The sequence below is a fragment of the Mytilus edulis genome, chromosome 10 (assembly GCF_963676685.1).
Source record: "Mytilus edulis chromosome 10, xbMytEdul2.2, whole genome shotgun sequence".
Lineage (NCBI taxonomy): Eukaryota > Metazoa > Mollusca > Bivalvia > Mytilida > Mytilidae > Mytilus > Mytilus edulis.
In genome coordinates, this window is record NC_092353.1 from 39,238,586 (window position 1) to 39,256,121 (window position 17,536).

The 17,536-nt window shown below is 32.0% G+C and overlaps 1 protein-coding gene and 1 long non-coding RNA gene across 11 annotated transcripts in view; one reads left to right on the forward strand and one right to left on the reverse strand.

The window, feature by feature from the left end:
- Positions 1-5,422, reverse strand: part of LOC139491123 (calponin homology domain-containing protein DDB_G0272472-like) — a 51,007-nt gene extending 45,585 nt beyond the window's left edge. For all 10 annotated transcript variants that reach the window (XM_071278529.1, XM_071278528.1, XM_071278527.1 and 7 more), the window contains exons 1-3: positions 5,096-5,422; positions 2,285-2,752; positions 32-183 (exon numbers count right to left, since the gene is read on the reverse strand). In XM_071278529.1, the coding sequence (XP_071134630.1) occupies positions 32-183; positions 2,285-2,752; positions 5,096-5,167 (692 nt within the window). In that variant the 5' untranslated portion in view covers positions 5,168-5,422. The remainder of the gene's footprint in view (positions 1-31; positions 184-2,284; positions 2,753-5,095) is intronic.
- Positions 2,631-9,950, forward strand: LOC139491142 (uncharacterized). The gene is made up of 3 exons (XR_011656467.1): positions 2,631-2,741; positions 7,098-7,213; positions 9,927-9,950. It is a non-coding gene; the product is annotated as an uncharacterized lncRNA (long non-coding RNA).
- The last annotated feature ends 7,586 nt before the right edge of the window (positions 9,951-17,536 follow it).

The following is a 17,536-nucleotide window of genomic DNA, read 5'->3' on the forward strand; positions in this document are numbered from 1 at the left end:
AATGATGATCTTTATTCAAACACAAACATACCTGGTTTTATGCTTAAGATCACTGAGGTAATATTTTACATCACCACCAGGCTGAGCCCTCTTGTCTACATCACGATCGTCTACTTTGTTTAAAAACTTCATATACATCTTATTTTTCTCATCAGTTACAGTACTGTTCTCTTTTTGGGTCTCCTGCAAAAAAAATGTTTTATACGTAAGAAAAAAATCACAGATGTATAAACTAGAGACTTCTAGGAGACAAATTCAGCTATATTTGAAAACAAAGTTTTTAGTGGCTAAATAAATAAGTGTGACTAAAATGCATCCTCTCTTTACACTCAATAACAATAAAAAAATATATATCATTGAAGATCTAAATTATCTTACTACATTTTGTTCATGTATGTAGTTGTAAATTATTACAAAGAATGAAATTCCCTTATCAAATGCATATACCATCAATATCACAAATTTAGGAAGCAGATTCATGCTTTTCTACTTGACTGCTTATTTGGTCAAATACATTTGTAATTTTTGGGCCAAAATACTAATGTGATAAATTCAGAAAAGATTTTAAACGATAAAAGTGCAGCAATTATGACTAAGTCTTATTCAATAATATACCTTCATTTTTGTATGAAATTGAGTTCAACATGTAATTATTGGATGTTTTTCAAATTCACAATATCTGAACTTTTGGCAAACACTGTGTGAAAGACAACAATTGTTAAAAGATAAGCTGTAATAAGTATCTATAAATTTTAACCTTGAAACTGAAGTTATTCATACACAGTCCCTTTCTTTAGAGATATTGTTAAGATACATGTACTTTCTTATGTACACATATACAAGAACATGATAAAGAATTAACAATTGTTTTTAGCCCTGTATTAAATATATATGATTATTTTCGACTTCAACACCAAATAATTTGATCCAAATAAGTTTGTTTGAAACTCAGGGGCGGATCCAGCCATTTTAAAAAGGGGGGGTTCCTAACCCTGGACAAAGGGGGGGGTTCCAATTACATGTCCCCATTCAAATGCATTGATCGTCCAAAAAAAAGGGGGGTTCCAACCCCCGGAACCCCCCCTCTGGATCCGCGCCTGGTTTGCTCTTTTTAATTGTTTTACATTTAGTCACCCCAGGGCCTTTTGTTATTGTTGCATGCCATACAGAGAGCTATAGATCTCCTTATTTTTATACAATTGTCCCTTGTCTATTTTCATGATTGTACTACAAGTTTAATTTTTTGATATATTTGTAAATTTTCCAAATCAACTCATTTTATGCTTTTTATCAGGCTTACAATAAGAGATCAGTTGTAAATAATATAGAAATAAAGAAATTTTTTAGAGACTTGCTATAATGAATGATAATACTATCCACCACTCTTAGACCAAATGAAGTACATGTTAGCAAATTAAGGTCACTGTAAATGGCTTTCAACAATGAGCACATCATAATTCAAGCCTTGTTCTGATATCAAATAGCTATATTTGTAAATGTATATATAATCAAGGCCATATTCATAAATTGAATAAATGTTTTTCAATTGCATGTACATGTTCATGTTCCAATGATTTGACCTTCATACATGTATATGTTAAATGATCCCTCGATGACAATTACCACATTCAGTATCTTTTTCTAATTGACATTTACATGAGGTTAGATCACCAAATAGTCAATAATCAAAACTTAATTATTATTAAACCCTAAAAATATAAACAGTTTATAACAAATTTTTTATTTGTTAATCTTTAAAGCAACCTGTCATAGAAAATGTTTGAAATATTAACAAATAAACATGTAGTAGTTAGGAGATGTCAATGTGGAACAAGGTTGGAAAAGTTGTATAAGTTGTGACATTTTTTAGGCATCTACATAGTCTTTCAAGGAAGCAAATTATATGATTGATGTGAATTCAAATATTTTCACATCAAAAATTTCAACCACCTTTCTTTTTTTAACCCTGTGACCTACAGAATACCAATGGCCATGTGACATTAGTCATTACCCTTTACAATGATGATATATCATGCAGATGGTATTTCTATAATATTGTCCCAAATTAAGACTTTTTTTCTTATTCAATTATGTGCCTTGTTTGTTTAAAATAGTTAAGACCGGAATGAGATACATGTACATTTGTAAGCAGCGTTCTCAGAACTCCTACATGTATACTATTTTTTCAAGAAATCAATGGAAAAACACTTATTATAGCCGTGTAATTTACATTATGCATATAAAATGTACCACATTTATTGTACATATATATATATTACTTTACCTCTTCACCAAACTGAAGAACTGACATAGCTAATTTGTCCATTGTACCAAGCTTTAAACTTGTATCAATTACATCCACGGGTTTCCGTATTCTCATTACCCTGGGCTGGACATCAGCTCTTGAAGTTAATGAGTCAAGTTCACCTTCATCTGCTGCAAATAACATTAAGGCACCTTTTCTTGTTAAAAATGTTTTTGGCAAGTTCATTTGTGAATCAGAATTTTCCCTAGACATTGGATCAGCAAATAATACTTCTCTTCCTGGACCATTTCTCTTTCCTGATAGAGTTGCTTCCCTTGCATAGTGTGTACTGGCTGACAAAGTAGCCTCCCTTGCATGACTACTTGTTCTCCCATATGGAGGGGATATAAGAGTGGCTGAGGGAGTTCTGGATACAAACCCAACAGTGATCCCATGTCGATGAGGCTCCTCTATACCTGGCAAGGAACAAAATGAGGTATCGGATTCCTAAAAAAAAACAAATGTTAAAACAAACATAATTTTATTTAACAACAAGAATGTGTCCCCAGTACACAGATGCCCCATTCACACTATCATTTTCTGTGTTCAGTGGACCATGAAAATGGTGGGAAATCTCTAATTTGGCATTAAAATTAGAAAGATCATATCATAGGGAACGTGTATACTAAGTTTCAAGTTAATTGGACTCCAACTTCATCAAAAACTTTAACCTGAAGCGGGACAGACAGACAAACGGACGGAATGAACGAACAGATGCACAGACCAGAAAACATAATGCCCATAAATGAGGCATAAAAATCGGAGAATTATAATTATGAAAATCTTGAAGATGTATATATAAAAAATTATATAAAACTACATAGCCCAAAACTCATTTGTGACAGACTTAATTAACTCATAGTCAATATTTAACTTACATGCATATATATATCAAACTTAAGTGCTTCTTTTTTTAATAGTTCAATACAGGAGCAATTAAGTACATTGTCCATGCAACTGTGCAATCATGGTAATGATTTTTCATCATTGTTCATGTTAGTTATCTTGACTGTAAAACTTAAAACTTATTTTTGGGGTAAAAATATCAATTATTGTAGTCTTTGGTTTGTAAAATTAGATATCTTTATACATTTACATGTAGCAAAATTATGATTTTACACTGTTTTTTTTTTTTTTAATTGAACACATTGGTACTGTAACATGTGTAATACATACATGTCATGCATGCATCTTTGATCCCTTGCCATTACCCGAAATAAGGTTGATTTTCATCTTGTGCAAAAGGGACTAAATTATAAAGCTCTTAAAATCCTAGCTGAAACTGTATCTACATGTACATATGTACATGTATTGCATAAATATGATAATGCCCTGTGCATGTTCGCCCTGGATAACATTTATCACAAGAAGTATTTGGGCCCTTTATTATGAATTGTGTACTGGTACTCTGTAAACCCTGATAATTATCAAAGACATTAAATCTCTGTAAATACAATCTTCATAGAAGGTGGTACATGCATCCATATTTTATTTGCATTTTATATTGATTTCAACAGATTTAAGTGCATAATAATTTAATATACAATGTACCATACAAGTTTAACTGTTACATGCATTGCAAGCATGCATACAATTCACATCCTTCATATATATTAATGATGATGTAAATTATTTTAATATTCATTTCCTTTAAGAGAACCACTGCCACTTGGCAAAATTCCCGATCAATGTGTATTAGTTGCAAACAGTTTAAACTTAGCAAAAACTCCTAAAGAAAATCTTTTTACAATGTTTTTTTAAAAAAATATTGTCATGTGAATCTTTGTCAGCAATGTCAGGTACTTATATATATTCATCAAATCAACATGCATGACATGTCAAATTTAAATGCAGCATTTTTCTAGGTTTAGAAAAATATTAATAAACAATGATCAAATGAAATCATTTTATTTTCTTTAAATGTCCAATATGTATATAAATCTTTTTATGCAAACAAAGTTTACAAATGTAGTAACTTTTTGAAATCTAAACATATATATTTTGTAAAATGATGCCCTTTATATATGGGTTCTTGATTAGAATAATAAAACTCTTATCTTATCTTATCTTATAAAGGACTCAACAAAAAAACAAAACAAAAAATGTATATCAATCTATTCATATTAGATACAAAAATTATAAACATGTAGATGATCATATGTGTACAAATAATGTAAATATATAATGTCAATAAAAAATATATACTGGTTTCTTGGCTCATGTCAGAATAAAATAGGGTACATGTACTTAAATAATTTGTTTTAGGTATTGTCTTGAATCGCAATTATGGTTCTCAAACATAAATGTCCTTAGCATGCGATAGGGTTACACATGTCAATGCATGTAAATGTTTTTTGGGTTTTTTTTTTTTTTTTTGGGTTTTTTTTTTTTTTTTTGGGTTTTTTTTTTTTTTTTTGGGTTTTTTTTTTTGGGGGGGGGGGGGGTAAGAAAATTAAATAGTAATACATTTTACTCACTGCCACTGGGATTTGTAATATATGGATAAAGTTTTGAAGCATTTTTTGTGTATTTAATTTTTTTGGGGCTTATATCTGTTTATAGAACTATATATGTACATTTTCTCTAGTAAAGTAAGTAAGAGCAAATACCAATATACAAGTAATATGTAAAATGTATACCAATAATGGCAATATTATATTTTTACATGAAAAGGAGTGGTTACATGCTAATTTAAAGTTTTAAATCTAATTAAAAAAAATACATTGTCCTATGTCACATGTGTCATGAAAACCGTAAGGAATATAAGCACTTAAAATATAATAAACTTACCGCTCCATCTTCATTATATGGATCGTAATTCCCTGTCCATGTCCCGAAACCTCGAGAAAGTGGACTTAACATATTTTTTTTAAGTTTCTTTCAGAACAGTTTTACAATCTTTTCTTTTTTTTTACTTTTATCTATCATGTCTATCCCATATTTAAAATAATAAGAGTGACATCGATATTATTTCAAGTAAAAATCTATGCAGTGATAGTTTCCCTATCGTTTATCCGTTAATTAACACTTAATTGATATAAATTGATTTCGTATCAGTGACAATCTACTGTCCCCTTGTTGATGTTAGGGAAAACAAATATGGAACATTTCATTCTTGAAGGGGGAAAGGATGTTTTTTACCTTATTTTACACATTTTTTTCTATTTTTTCATCTTTTAATATTAATTATGTAAGAACAAAAATATTTAAACACTATTTAGTTCCATTCAAATCGTGATCAGGACAAATATAAGGAATGTTTTGAAGTTGCTAAAATATCTATTCACTGTTTACTTTCTTAATGGAATCACCTTACTTTCACTTTTGGTCATGCGCATTAACAAGCACCTTGCACTTCCTTTACTTCCGGTCCGGCGAAAAACATTGAAATGGTATTTACTCGATATAATTTAGCCATGTATGCCTACTTCTGTAGAATGCATACATATCTAATATTTGTCAACATGTACAAAATAGACAAACAAACATATTTTACATGTGCATCGTCTAATTGTGTTAAATTTGCGAGTCTGCTGTTGAAGTTTTTGTTAAAATTTGACACGTGTCAAACTCACTATTGCTAATATTAATTTATAGCTAAATAGATATAAGAAGATGTGGTTTGAGTGCTGGTGAGACATCTCGTCATCCAAGTCACAATTTGTAAAAGAAACACCATTATGTTCAGAAATTAACAAGGTTTCCTGTCATTTATCCACAAATAGCAAGTGTGTAGAAAAAATGTTTTAACTGATAAAACAGCTTAATATGAAATATATAGCAGTTTTTTATTCTTTGAAGAAATTTTTCCCTAATAATTATACATCTGTCTGTAAAATCATAATTATTTGGTTAAAACATTTCCAAGAATTTTGTAATATTCATGGATTTGCACATGTTTATTTATATAGATATAGGAAGATGTGTTGTGAGTGCCAACACAGGAGTTTGAAATCAATAAGGGGGTAAAAATATGCCAAAGTCGACTATCACAGTAGAGCTTCTCTAGAAGAGAGTTTTAAAAAAAGTCGGAAAAAATGCGTTGCATTCCTGTAGCTTCTCTCTTCAAGAGAAGCTCTACTGTGATAGTCGGCTTTGGTATATTTTTACCCTGTTTTTGGTAGGATTTCAAACTCCTGTGATGCCAATGAGACAACTCTTCATCCAAATAACAATTTATAGAAGTAAACCATTATAGGTCAATGTACGGCCTTCAACACAGAGCCTTGGCTCACAGCCTCACACCGAACAACAAGCTATAAAGGGCCCCCAAATTACTACCGTCCGGCTTGTTGTCCTTAGGAACTATAGGTATGACCTCACTCACCGGGGTTCGACAGTCTATATTGGGATTTAAAATTAGCAGACACTCATACTTTGGCTGGAGCTTATGGAACCTTTATTTATACAAGAAGATGTAGACTTGCCACTACCTTATATTTATTTATGTGAACTTATGTTCAAGTTCAGTTCAACCATATATATGATTTTTAAATAAACATCTTTTTTTATATTTACGTGTTTTACATACTTTGTCCAATATCCCAGAACTTGGGTAGACAACGGGCAAACGAAGCCATTGGAAACTCCACTCCTGTTACAATAACTTGAAAACTATCCTGAAATTATTGTCAATATTGTTAATAATCATATTAAACTGGAATGAAATTTGATCAGTAGGCATGCATGTGTTGTGTTCAGCGAAAGATGACAAGATTACTCTTAAAATAAGAACTCAAAGCAAATTTTTGTATAACACATGTATATGTTAATTTTATTATCTCTTTTTCAGGAGTTAACATTGGATTCCATGAGTCGTTATGTTAGTCCAATTAATCCTGCAGTATTCCCTCACCTGACGGTGGTTCTTCTAGGAATTGGAATTTTCTTCATGGCATGGTTTTTTGTGTATCCTTGCATATTTTAGTGTTACAAAAATGTATATTTAGATTGATACAAAGAAACATCAATCTGTACTACTTCATACAGAATAATTAGATAATTTGAACAGTCCAACCCAAGGATTCGGAAATTTTTTCACCTAATTTCGGTCAGTTTCGGATAACTTAAAAGTTGGTGCCCTTTTTCAAACAAAGATTGCGTGTATGCTCATACAGTCATACTGGTAGCATCAACGAACTTGTTTAACTGTTGCATCGCATTTACTTCAGAAATTTCCCTACCATTTTCCTTAAAATCGATCTTGAGCAATAAAAGGAAGGCAACAGTTTAAAAATGAAATGATTTTAATGATTCAAAACAATAAATTTCTCAAACTTCGCTTACGTTTCTTTCCAATTTGAAGACAAAATTATAACCGGATGTTTTACGACAATAGTAAAACGACCAATTCCGGACTCATTTTCGGGATTAGTTTTGTTTATCAAATTCACAGGAAATCGACGGCTTTTTAATTGTTTTACCTTTAATAGTGTTTGAATATTAATTATAATAGTTGAACTTGTTTAATTTAGCATGAAATCTTTTGAATTTACGATTTAGTGTCTAATTTTAGGAAGATCAATTCAAGTATGCGTATTAGTAAACAAAGCACGTGTGTTTGTAGTGAAACAATATTTTGTTTACGTAAATTAATTTAATTTTAATTTAATTTTAAATCAGAATTGACAATTGACGAAGCTGAGAAAAGTAATTAAATTATGCAGCCAGTTGTTATGAATTTTTAATTTCTTTAAAATATTAGTTCTGAGCTTGTGATCAATAGAACATTTAATTAAAAACACAGGTAAAGAGATTAGCGATCATTAGCCAATATTTCCCGAGGCATTACCATAGTTATTAGGAGGGCCCTCAGGATTATAACACTTTACTGGAGTGGCAGTTTTATAACAGGAAAAGGATAACAAACAAAAAATAAGTTCAAAATGACGATTTAGACAATGTTAGAAACTCGATCTCAACGAAATGACATTAAATGACCGAAATTGTTTCTGTAAAAAAATAAAATTTGTCCTAAATCCCAATTACTCATTTAGGACAAAATACTTCCAGTTTAGGTCAAGACTGGCATATATGACCGTTTCCGGACCCTTGGTCCAACCCCATATGAAAACAAGTCATTTTAGTTTTGACTGATAGAACTCAAATTATCTTTGTTTCATGAGTTATCTCCCTGTAGGAATGTCACTCTAATTTGACTACATGCAAACATTAGAAGCACTAAGATTTAAATTATATCTTCTGAAAAGGTTGAGCACTAAATCTACTTTATTCATAATGTTTAAGTTATCTATAATACTAAAATTACAAGGTCCAATTTGTCAGCCGTCATCACGTAAAAACAATGAATCAAAGAATTCAACTTTATATATAACTAATATAGTACTATGCTGTTGATTAAAAATTACACCACTACAGGCCCATTTGTTTTCCAAGTTATTAATATTGCCGATAATTAAGAAGTTCCGGGTCGAGTCCGACACCAATAGTATATTCACCTGTTACCTATTACCTTATCCGTACGTTCCGCATCTGACAGGCGCACCACCAAACGCTGTATTTAGGATTTTGCTATATACACGGGTCGTAATCACAGGGTTGACACTACTAAATTCAATCATTGTCACATTGTTCCCAATTGTAGTATTTTAATCAGAATGACTTTCTAAGATGACAATACGAATAATAAAAATCTGGACTAAAAATAAGGCCTTTAGGTACAGTTTTCAATTTGTTAGCCGGAATGACGTAAAACAGCAAATCAAAGAGTTCAACTTTATTTGTAACTCATAAAGGGACAATGCTGTTGATTAAAAAATACTCCTTTCCAGGCCCTTTTGTTTTCCAGATAAAAAAATAATACCAATAATTGATAAGTTCCAGGTCGACGGGTTCAAACAGAAAGATGTTGAAAGCAAAGAAAACTGTGCATCCTATAATCGGCATGACTTTATCAGATGACAATACCAATACTAAAATAAGGCTTACGCATAGTTATATACTTTAATTTAGTCACAGACCCGCGATATCACAGGTGTGTTCTAGTATATTTAATAAAGATCAATATTAATGCAGATGACAATTTAGAGGTCAAGTAAGAGCAAGCAGAAGAAGTATAATCAAATATATACTCAGTGCAACCTTTGGGGAAAGTTTTCTGTTTTCTAAAGAAAACATAAATCAGTGCATTCACCCCTGAATAGTAAAGATTGTAAGCTTGAAATTACTTCTTTTAAGTTGCCTCTACTTGACAGAGTACCACGATGTCCTACCACAGAGAAGGAAACTTGTTGAAGAAAAAAATAATCTCTGGAGTCAGAAGGCAGTAATATGAAAATAGTCTCTTGGTACTCAGGAAAATAAATGAACCAACAGTTATCCAGTGTCTGATGTTTCAAAAATTTAAGGGGAGATGATTTAAACACTGTCCTTTTCAAATCTTTTAAACAATAAAGCTAGTGTAATTAAATTTAAATGGAAAAAAAGAATTACAACTTAGAAATTTAAAGAATTTTTAAAGGAATGGATTTGTTTTTTTTTATAGATAAATGTTCATGTAGCTAGCTTTATGCAATGAAATGAATTATTAGAGAATTGTCCAGCATTTGAAAAAAATCATCTTAGTCATCATACATGATTTATTTCCTTGACCACAATACAGATATGAAGTGACCAGTAATAAATTTACCCGTGATCTATCCAAAGAACTACTTGTATCATTAGTAGCCTCAGTATTCATGGGATTTGGAGTAGTATTCCTACTGTTATGGGTTGGAATTTTCATATAGAATTTATAGGTGAGTTTATGTAACTTTTAGAGATATTTTTTATCATTCAAAGGAAGTTGCACAGTGCATAAGGTAGAATTTTTTTATCCTCAAGACATTTTTTTCTTAAAAGAATTATGTTAACTATTCCAAAACTGAAAAAAATCCTTACGCAATACTTCAACAAAATAAACACAAATAAATAGACTAACAAAATCCAAAGAGGGATTCTTTGCTGGAATTATGTACAGTAAAAAAAATCACACATGTTTATTTTATCGAAAACATTAAATAGATTTTTAGTATTCATAAATGAGACAGTAAACCAATGATAAAAATACATAGAAAACAGCTCATGTTAATATGTTTTATGCAGAATACAAACCTCTAAATTAACAAAGACTACTGGAGGATATGCCTTCAACAGCAACTTTTCTAACAGACAAAAAAATATTTTTAGAGATAACTTAAGTCAGTTATTGAGAATGTTCATTATCGCTATTTTGTGCATTTTTCCTTTGATCTTTTTTTGTGATAATTTTTCATATCATGCTACTCGCTTGAGATGGAAAACTATCACTAGAAACTAAGAAGGCACGTGACGTTGCTAACGAAATTGACATGAAATTGACAACATCGTCATAGGTAAAATAGTAATAAAATTCTCACTTTCGCCGTCCCCACTCAAGCAAGAAAATCAAAACGATAATCTATAATTATTGCAGACAGACACCTGAACATACATGTATGGTGGTATTTTACTGGTTTTCATATACATTAAAAAAATGATTTAGCTGTTTCCTTTTAAGATTCTATTTTGTTGTTTTTTTTCAGATTTCAAAAGCATTTAATTCAAAGAAGTATGGATGGGTAGAGTGCAAGTGGACTAGATATTTGTTTTGTTATTGTCTAAATAAATATATTAAAAAGACAAAGATTTCTAAAAAGTCATATACATTTTGTATTGAGAATTGAGGGTAGATACCTAGCATAAGTTGAAGAACAACATAACGATTGCCAAAAAAACACCCAAAAAAATGAACACAAACTAAAACAGACATTTTAAAATTCAACAGATGATAGTTCATGGTTCTTTACTTTGGTCACTCATTGTCATACTTAAAAGTAAAATCACAAAAATACTAACCTCTGAGGAAAATTAAAAACAATAAAATCCCTAATCAAATGGCAAAACCAAAAGCTCAAACACATCAAACGAATGGATAACAACTGTCATATTCCTGATGGATTAAACCTGGTTTTATAGCTAGCTAAACCTTTCAATTGTATGTCAGTCACACCAAATTACATTATATTGACAATGATGTGTGAAAAAACAGACAGACATAATAGGTAAAAATGTCAAAAATAGGGGTACAGCAGTCAACATTGTGTTCGGTGCTTTGCTTTTGCGCCAATTGGCATTTCATTTGCCCCAAAAAAATCTTCCTTTTGCGCCACAAACAATATTTCATTTGCGCCAATTATAAAACCTTTCATTTGCGCCAATATTACAGGTAAGTACGCATGATACAGGTTAATACAGGTATTAATAAAAAAAAAGTTAAAGAAAATCACACTTTTGATTAAGTTCTTGTTAGTCAAAACATATTCCTTAGAAACAAGTCATCATACAACCATAAGTAAACCTTTGAACATCTGACGAGACTTATTTCCTTGGTTTGTCTCTGAATTGACAATGTCCATATTGATACATGGATACATCTAAAATGTGAACACTATATAGATCTAAACCTAAGTGACTTGCAGTTTTGAATTTAGAAATGAGTATGATTGAACTGAATCAATTATCCAGGGGTAATACTTGAGACTACGTACTATTATTGTAGTCTCAGTAATACTGTATAAACAAGTCTTTAATATTCACGATAGAGCGATGATTAAATAAAGTAGTTAATTTTTTGCACAGATGAAATATAACCTTGTGGGGCAAATGAAAGATTAGATTTTTTAAAAATTGGTGCAAATGCAATACGCCCATTCTGTTATAATCTTAATCGCTCTAAAAACAAATATGTAAAAAAGAAGCCTAAAAAGGAATAAAGACAAAGCACATTAGAAAAAAATGTCAAACAAGACAATAAAATTGAGAATGGAAATGGGAAATGTGTCAAAGAGACAACAACCAGACCATAGAAAAAAATAACAGCAGGTCACCAACAGGTCTTCAAAGTAGCGAGAATTCCTGCACCCAGAGGCGTCCTTCAGCTGGCCCCTAAGCAGATATATACTAGTTCAGTGATAATAAACGCCATACTAATTTCCAAATTGTACACAAGAAACTAAAATTAAAATAATACAAGACTAACAAAGGCCAGAGGCTCCTGACTTGGGACAGGCGGAAAAATGCGGCTGAGTTAAACAAGTTTATGAGATCTCAACCCTCCCCCTATACCTCTAGCCAATGTAGAAAAATAAACGCATAACAATATGCACATTTAAAATTCAGTTCAAGTGAAGTCCGAATCTGATATCAGAAGTTGTAACTAAAGAAAATAAACAATGACATGCCAGCTCCAGACTTCAATTAAACTGGTTGAAAGATAATGAGTTCATCATTTGAATATCAGGCACAATCCTTCCCGTTAGGGGTTTAGTATCATACCATCATAACATATATGAGAAGAACATAACCTGTGTCATGCCAACAACTGGGTCTTTGCTGATTTTTGTCATAAATTGTAACTCATATAGCAATACAAAAACAGCACATTAACATAATGATGAGATGTACAAGTACTGAGCAACGTCACATGCACGGAAAAAAGAAGAAAATTGTTGAACTCTGGTGCTTTGGAAAGGTTGGTAAGTCCCTTGTCTACCAGCAGCATTTTTTCTTTTTAATTATATAATGTGAAATTCAGCTGATATACCAAGTTTCGTGGTCATAAATGAGGGGGACAAAAGAACAGGTTTGTTCTATGAAAAGTGAGGCTTGTCAATGATAATCTTGGACAAGGATATAATGGTCAAATCAAATCATGGTTACATTTTCAAAAAGATGAAATCACTTTTACCATCTAAATAAGAATTATTATTTCAATTGCTTCCTTGTAGGCAGCAATCCTGTACCAAGGAAATCAAAATATAAAACACTGAAATTAAGTATCAAGTGAAAGATGTATACTGTACCTGATTTGCAGGTGCTGCTGGAGTGACAATACTGAAATAGAAAGTCACCAATTAGAAATTTGAAACCATATATTTTCATTAACAGTTTAGTTTACAAACTTACTGTAAAAAAAAATTTGTAAATAAAGACTTATGACTGGTACCAAAGTCTTTAAATAATTTTTGGAAATAACGTTTTTTATACAATTATAAGTTTTTTTCTGGACAAGCGTGTAGCTTCAGTTCAGGCCACAAAAAGTACTAAATGCAGAGGAAAATTCAAAACAGAAAGTCCCCAATCAAATGGCCAAATCAAAAGCTCAAACACATTTAATGTGTGGATAACAACTGGCATGTTCCTGAATTGGTACAGGTAATGTTTTGTTGGAGCTGTAGTTTTCTGAAAAGCCATGCCAGAAACAACACATGAATATATATCAAATCTAAAGGACTTGAAGAAAAAGGAACCACACATTTATATATGATCATTAGTATAAGTCTACAGATTTTCTCTTCTGTTGAACAACATAGTCCTGTAAACTGACATGTTAAGAATGGCAACTTTGGTATATTTTTGTATGAGAAACTTAGGCGGTTAGCAATTAAGGTTAGTAGGCAATCTTTAAAAAGTAAATTCACTCATCTTCATGGAGGTCAGCAATTAAGGTTAGGAGGCAATCTTTCATTTTCACAATTTTTGAGAAATAAAAAATCACTGAAATATTGAACTTTGAGGAAAATCCTAAACGGAAAGTCACTCATCAAAATTAATGGCAAAATCAAAAGCTCATACACCCTAAATGAATGGATAACAACTGTCATATTCTTGACAATACATGCATTTTCTTATGACGAAAATGGTGGATTAAACCTGGTTTTATAGCTAGCTAAACCTCTGACTTGTATGACAGTCGAATCAAATTCCATTATATTAACATATGATAGGTAAAAATGTTTAAAAAAAATAGCGGTTAAACAGTCAACATTGTGTCATTACTGTAGCCCAGCTGTTATGTTCAAGTGTCGCTCCCTCTATTTTTGGGACCTCATAACTTCCTTTTTCTCCCTAGTTTCTATGTCCGTTCAATGTACAATTCTTAGTACACAGCACATCCATCCCCAACGTCCTTCTATATACATCATCACTTTTTTTTCCAGCTCTGATGTGATGATTTTTATTAGATATGGTGTTGGGCCATCTTGTTCACAGAAGTTGTCTGACATTTATTTTGAAAGCAGTTTAATTTCTTTTTGTCTTGTTCTGTCGTTTCAAGGTTTCACATCCAGGCAATAGTGCCGATATAACCAAAACCGTTAAAAATAACTTTGACAATGATAATGATCTCTATTTTTCTTAAGTTGCAGAATTTGCCTTTTTAACATTTTGATAGTTATCAAAGGTACCAGGCTTATAATTTGATACGCCAGACGTGCGTTTTGTCTACATAAGACGCATCAGTGACGCTCTGATCAAAATAGTTAGAAAGCCAAACAAGTATAAAGTTGAAGAGCATTCGGGACCCAAAATTCCAAAAAAAAGTTGTTCCAAATACGGCTACGGTTATATATGCCTGTTTTCTATTTCATGTTCACAGCCACTTTTTGTTGTAGTTATTATTCCTCCTATAAATAAATATAAATATTTTCTAGGTCTTTTTGAATTAACCTCACTAGGTTGTTATGAGTAGTTTTCATCAGTTGTACGCATTTATCTTCAATCCTATTTTTCTGGCATTTTCTTGAAGTCTGCTTGGTTCAGCTGTTTACGTATTAAATTTTGCATGGTTATCTACGAAATCAAGGTCTTTTAGTTTGGTGATACATTTTCATCTTATTCCCGTTCCGGCTAATGAGTAACATAAATAAAAAGACGGACATTAAACAACTTTGCTTTACTTCTATTTACTTTGAACAATTCAGATTGTACGGATTTGTCAATTAACGCACATGCAAATGCATCAATAAAGAGTTTTATACCTGATATGGCTTATGTGAAATGCTTTCAAGGTGGACTATTATCTTTCCCTGTGGAGGGAGTCAAATGATTGAAATTCTGCAAAATTGATGTAATTGGAACACTATATCCAGAACATATTTCAATGATGTTTTGGTAAAGTGAGGAGTTGCTCAGAAGAACGTTTCCCCCGTCTGAAACCACCTTGTTTTAGTTTAAGCTCATTATCTATTCCTTCCTGGAGTCTTTGTATGATGATTTAAGAGGATACCTTACTGTGCACAGATAGTATAGATATACCTCTGTTGTGATCTCATAAGGTTCTATCTCCTTTCTTTAATTACTTTAACAACAAGACATTCAAACCACTGCTTTGGTACAACTTATTTGCTTCATATCATATTAAAAAACTTAAGCAAATATTTAGTTGTTGTTATTTTGTCTGCTTTCAGGATATTTCCTGGTGTGCCATCTACACCTGCTAATTTCCCCCTTCTTTTTGTAATATCTTTTCAAGTGTTTTGTAATTCTTCCTTACTGATTGTGCCAATACAATCTCGCGTTCATAGAATGATACAGGTTCAGCGTTGTGTAGAACATTTTTCGAAGTGTTCTCTCCATATTTTCAGTTTTCGACATGGCTAGATTTTGGATTTCCAAAGTTGTCCTATTTTTGTCCATCTAATGAGTTAAGCCTTTTTCAACTGATTTTTATAGTTCGTTCTTATGTTGTACTGTTATACCACTGTCCCAGGTTAGGGGGAGGGTTGGGATCCCGCTAACATGTTTAACCCCGCCACATTATTTATGTATGTGCCTGTCCAAAGTCAGGAGCCTGTAATTTAGTGGTTGTCGTTTGTTTATGTGTTACATATTTGTTTTTCGTTCATTTTTTTTACATAAATAAGGCCGTTAGTTTTCTCGTTTGAATTGTTTTACATTGTCTTATCGGGGCTTTTTATAGTTGACTTTAGGTGGCTTTTGTTATGCATTGCAAAATGTTTTTTTTCATAAACGGTTCCACTACCCAATTAATTGCTGTCTTTTCGGTTTCTTCAATTGGTTTAGATCTGCATTATGTACCTTCTGTCATTTATATTACTATTCTTAACCTCCATGTCTTTATATTTTGCATTTCATCCTTTTTTTAATTGTTCTGATCTACTGCTGCAGTTCCGGATTTTTTTTTTGTTCAGATGTCTTTTCTAATGTACATGGTTCCATGATTTAGTAAAGAGCCAAGTTTTAGGTCCACGCATTTTGAATCCTATAGTACCCTACCAATAATTTACTTACGCTTTTTTGGTACATTTCTATCCGCGTGCATATCAGTACTGTTATACTTTCTTTGAATTCAGTACTGATTTTGTCAGTACTGTTTTTTCAGTACTGTTTCAATACTGATTTTGTCAGTATCATTTCAGTACTGTTTCAGGCCTGTTTCAGTACCGACTTTTTCAGTACTGTTCCAGTACCGACTTTTTCAGTACTGTTCCAGTACCGATTTTTTCAGTACTGCATAAGGACTGATTTTGTCGGTACTGTTTAAGAAAGGATTTTGTCAGTACAGTTTCAGTACTTTTAGTGTATTGATTTTATTAGTACTGGTTTTGTGATCTTCTGTTTGTAATAAATACTTACTTACAGGTTTTTAGCTCACCTTGCCCGAAGGGCCAAGTGAGCTTTTCTCATCACTTGGCGTCCGTCGTCCGTCGTCCGTCGTCCGTCGTCTGTCGTCCGTCGTCGTTAAATTTTACAAAAATCTTCTCCTCTGAAACTACTAGGCCAATTTGTCCAAACTTAGCCACAATCATCATTGGGGTATCTAGTTTGAAAAATGTGTCCGGTGACCTGACCAACTATCCAAGATGACCGCAATGTCTAAAAATAGAACATAGGGGTAAAATGCCGTTTTTGGCTTATAACACAAAAACCAAAGCATTTAGAGCTAATCTGACAGGGAGTTAATTGTTTATCAGGTCAAGATCTATCTGCCCTGAAATTTTCAGATAAATCGGACAACCCGTTGTTAGGTTGCTGCCCCTGAATTGGTAATTTTAAGGAAATTTAGCTGTTTTTGGTTATTATCTTGAATATTATTATAGATAGAGATAAACTGTAAACAGCAATAATGTACAGCAAAGTGAGACCTAAAAATAAGTCAACATGACCGAAATGGTCAATTGACCCCCTAAGGAGTAATTGCCCTTCATAGTCAATTTTTAACAATTTTCATAAAATTTGTAAATTTTCACATTTTCCACTGAAACTACACACAGGGCCAAGTTCATTATAGATAGAGATAATTGTAAGCGGCAAGAATGTTTAGTAAAGTAAGATCTACAAACACATCACCATCACCAAAACACAATTTTGTCATGAATCCATCTGTGTCCTTTGTTTAATATTCACATAGAC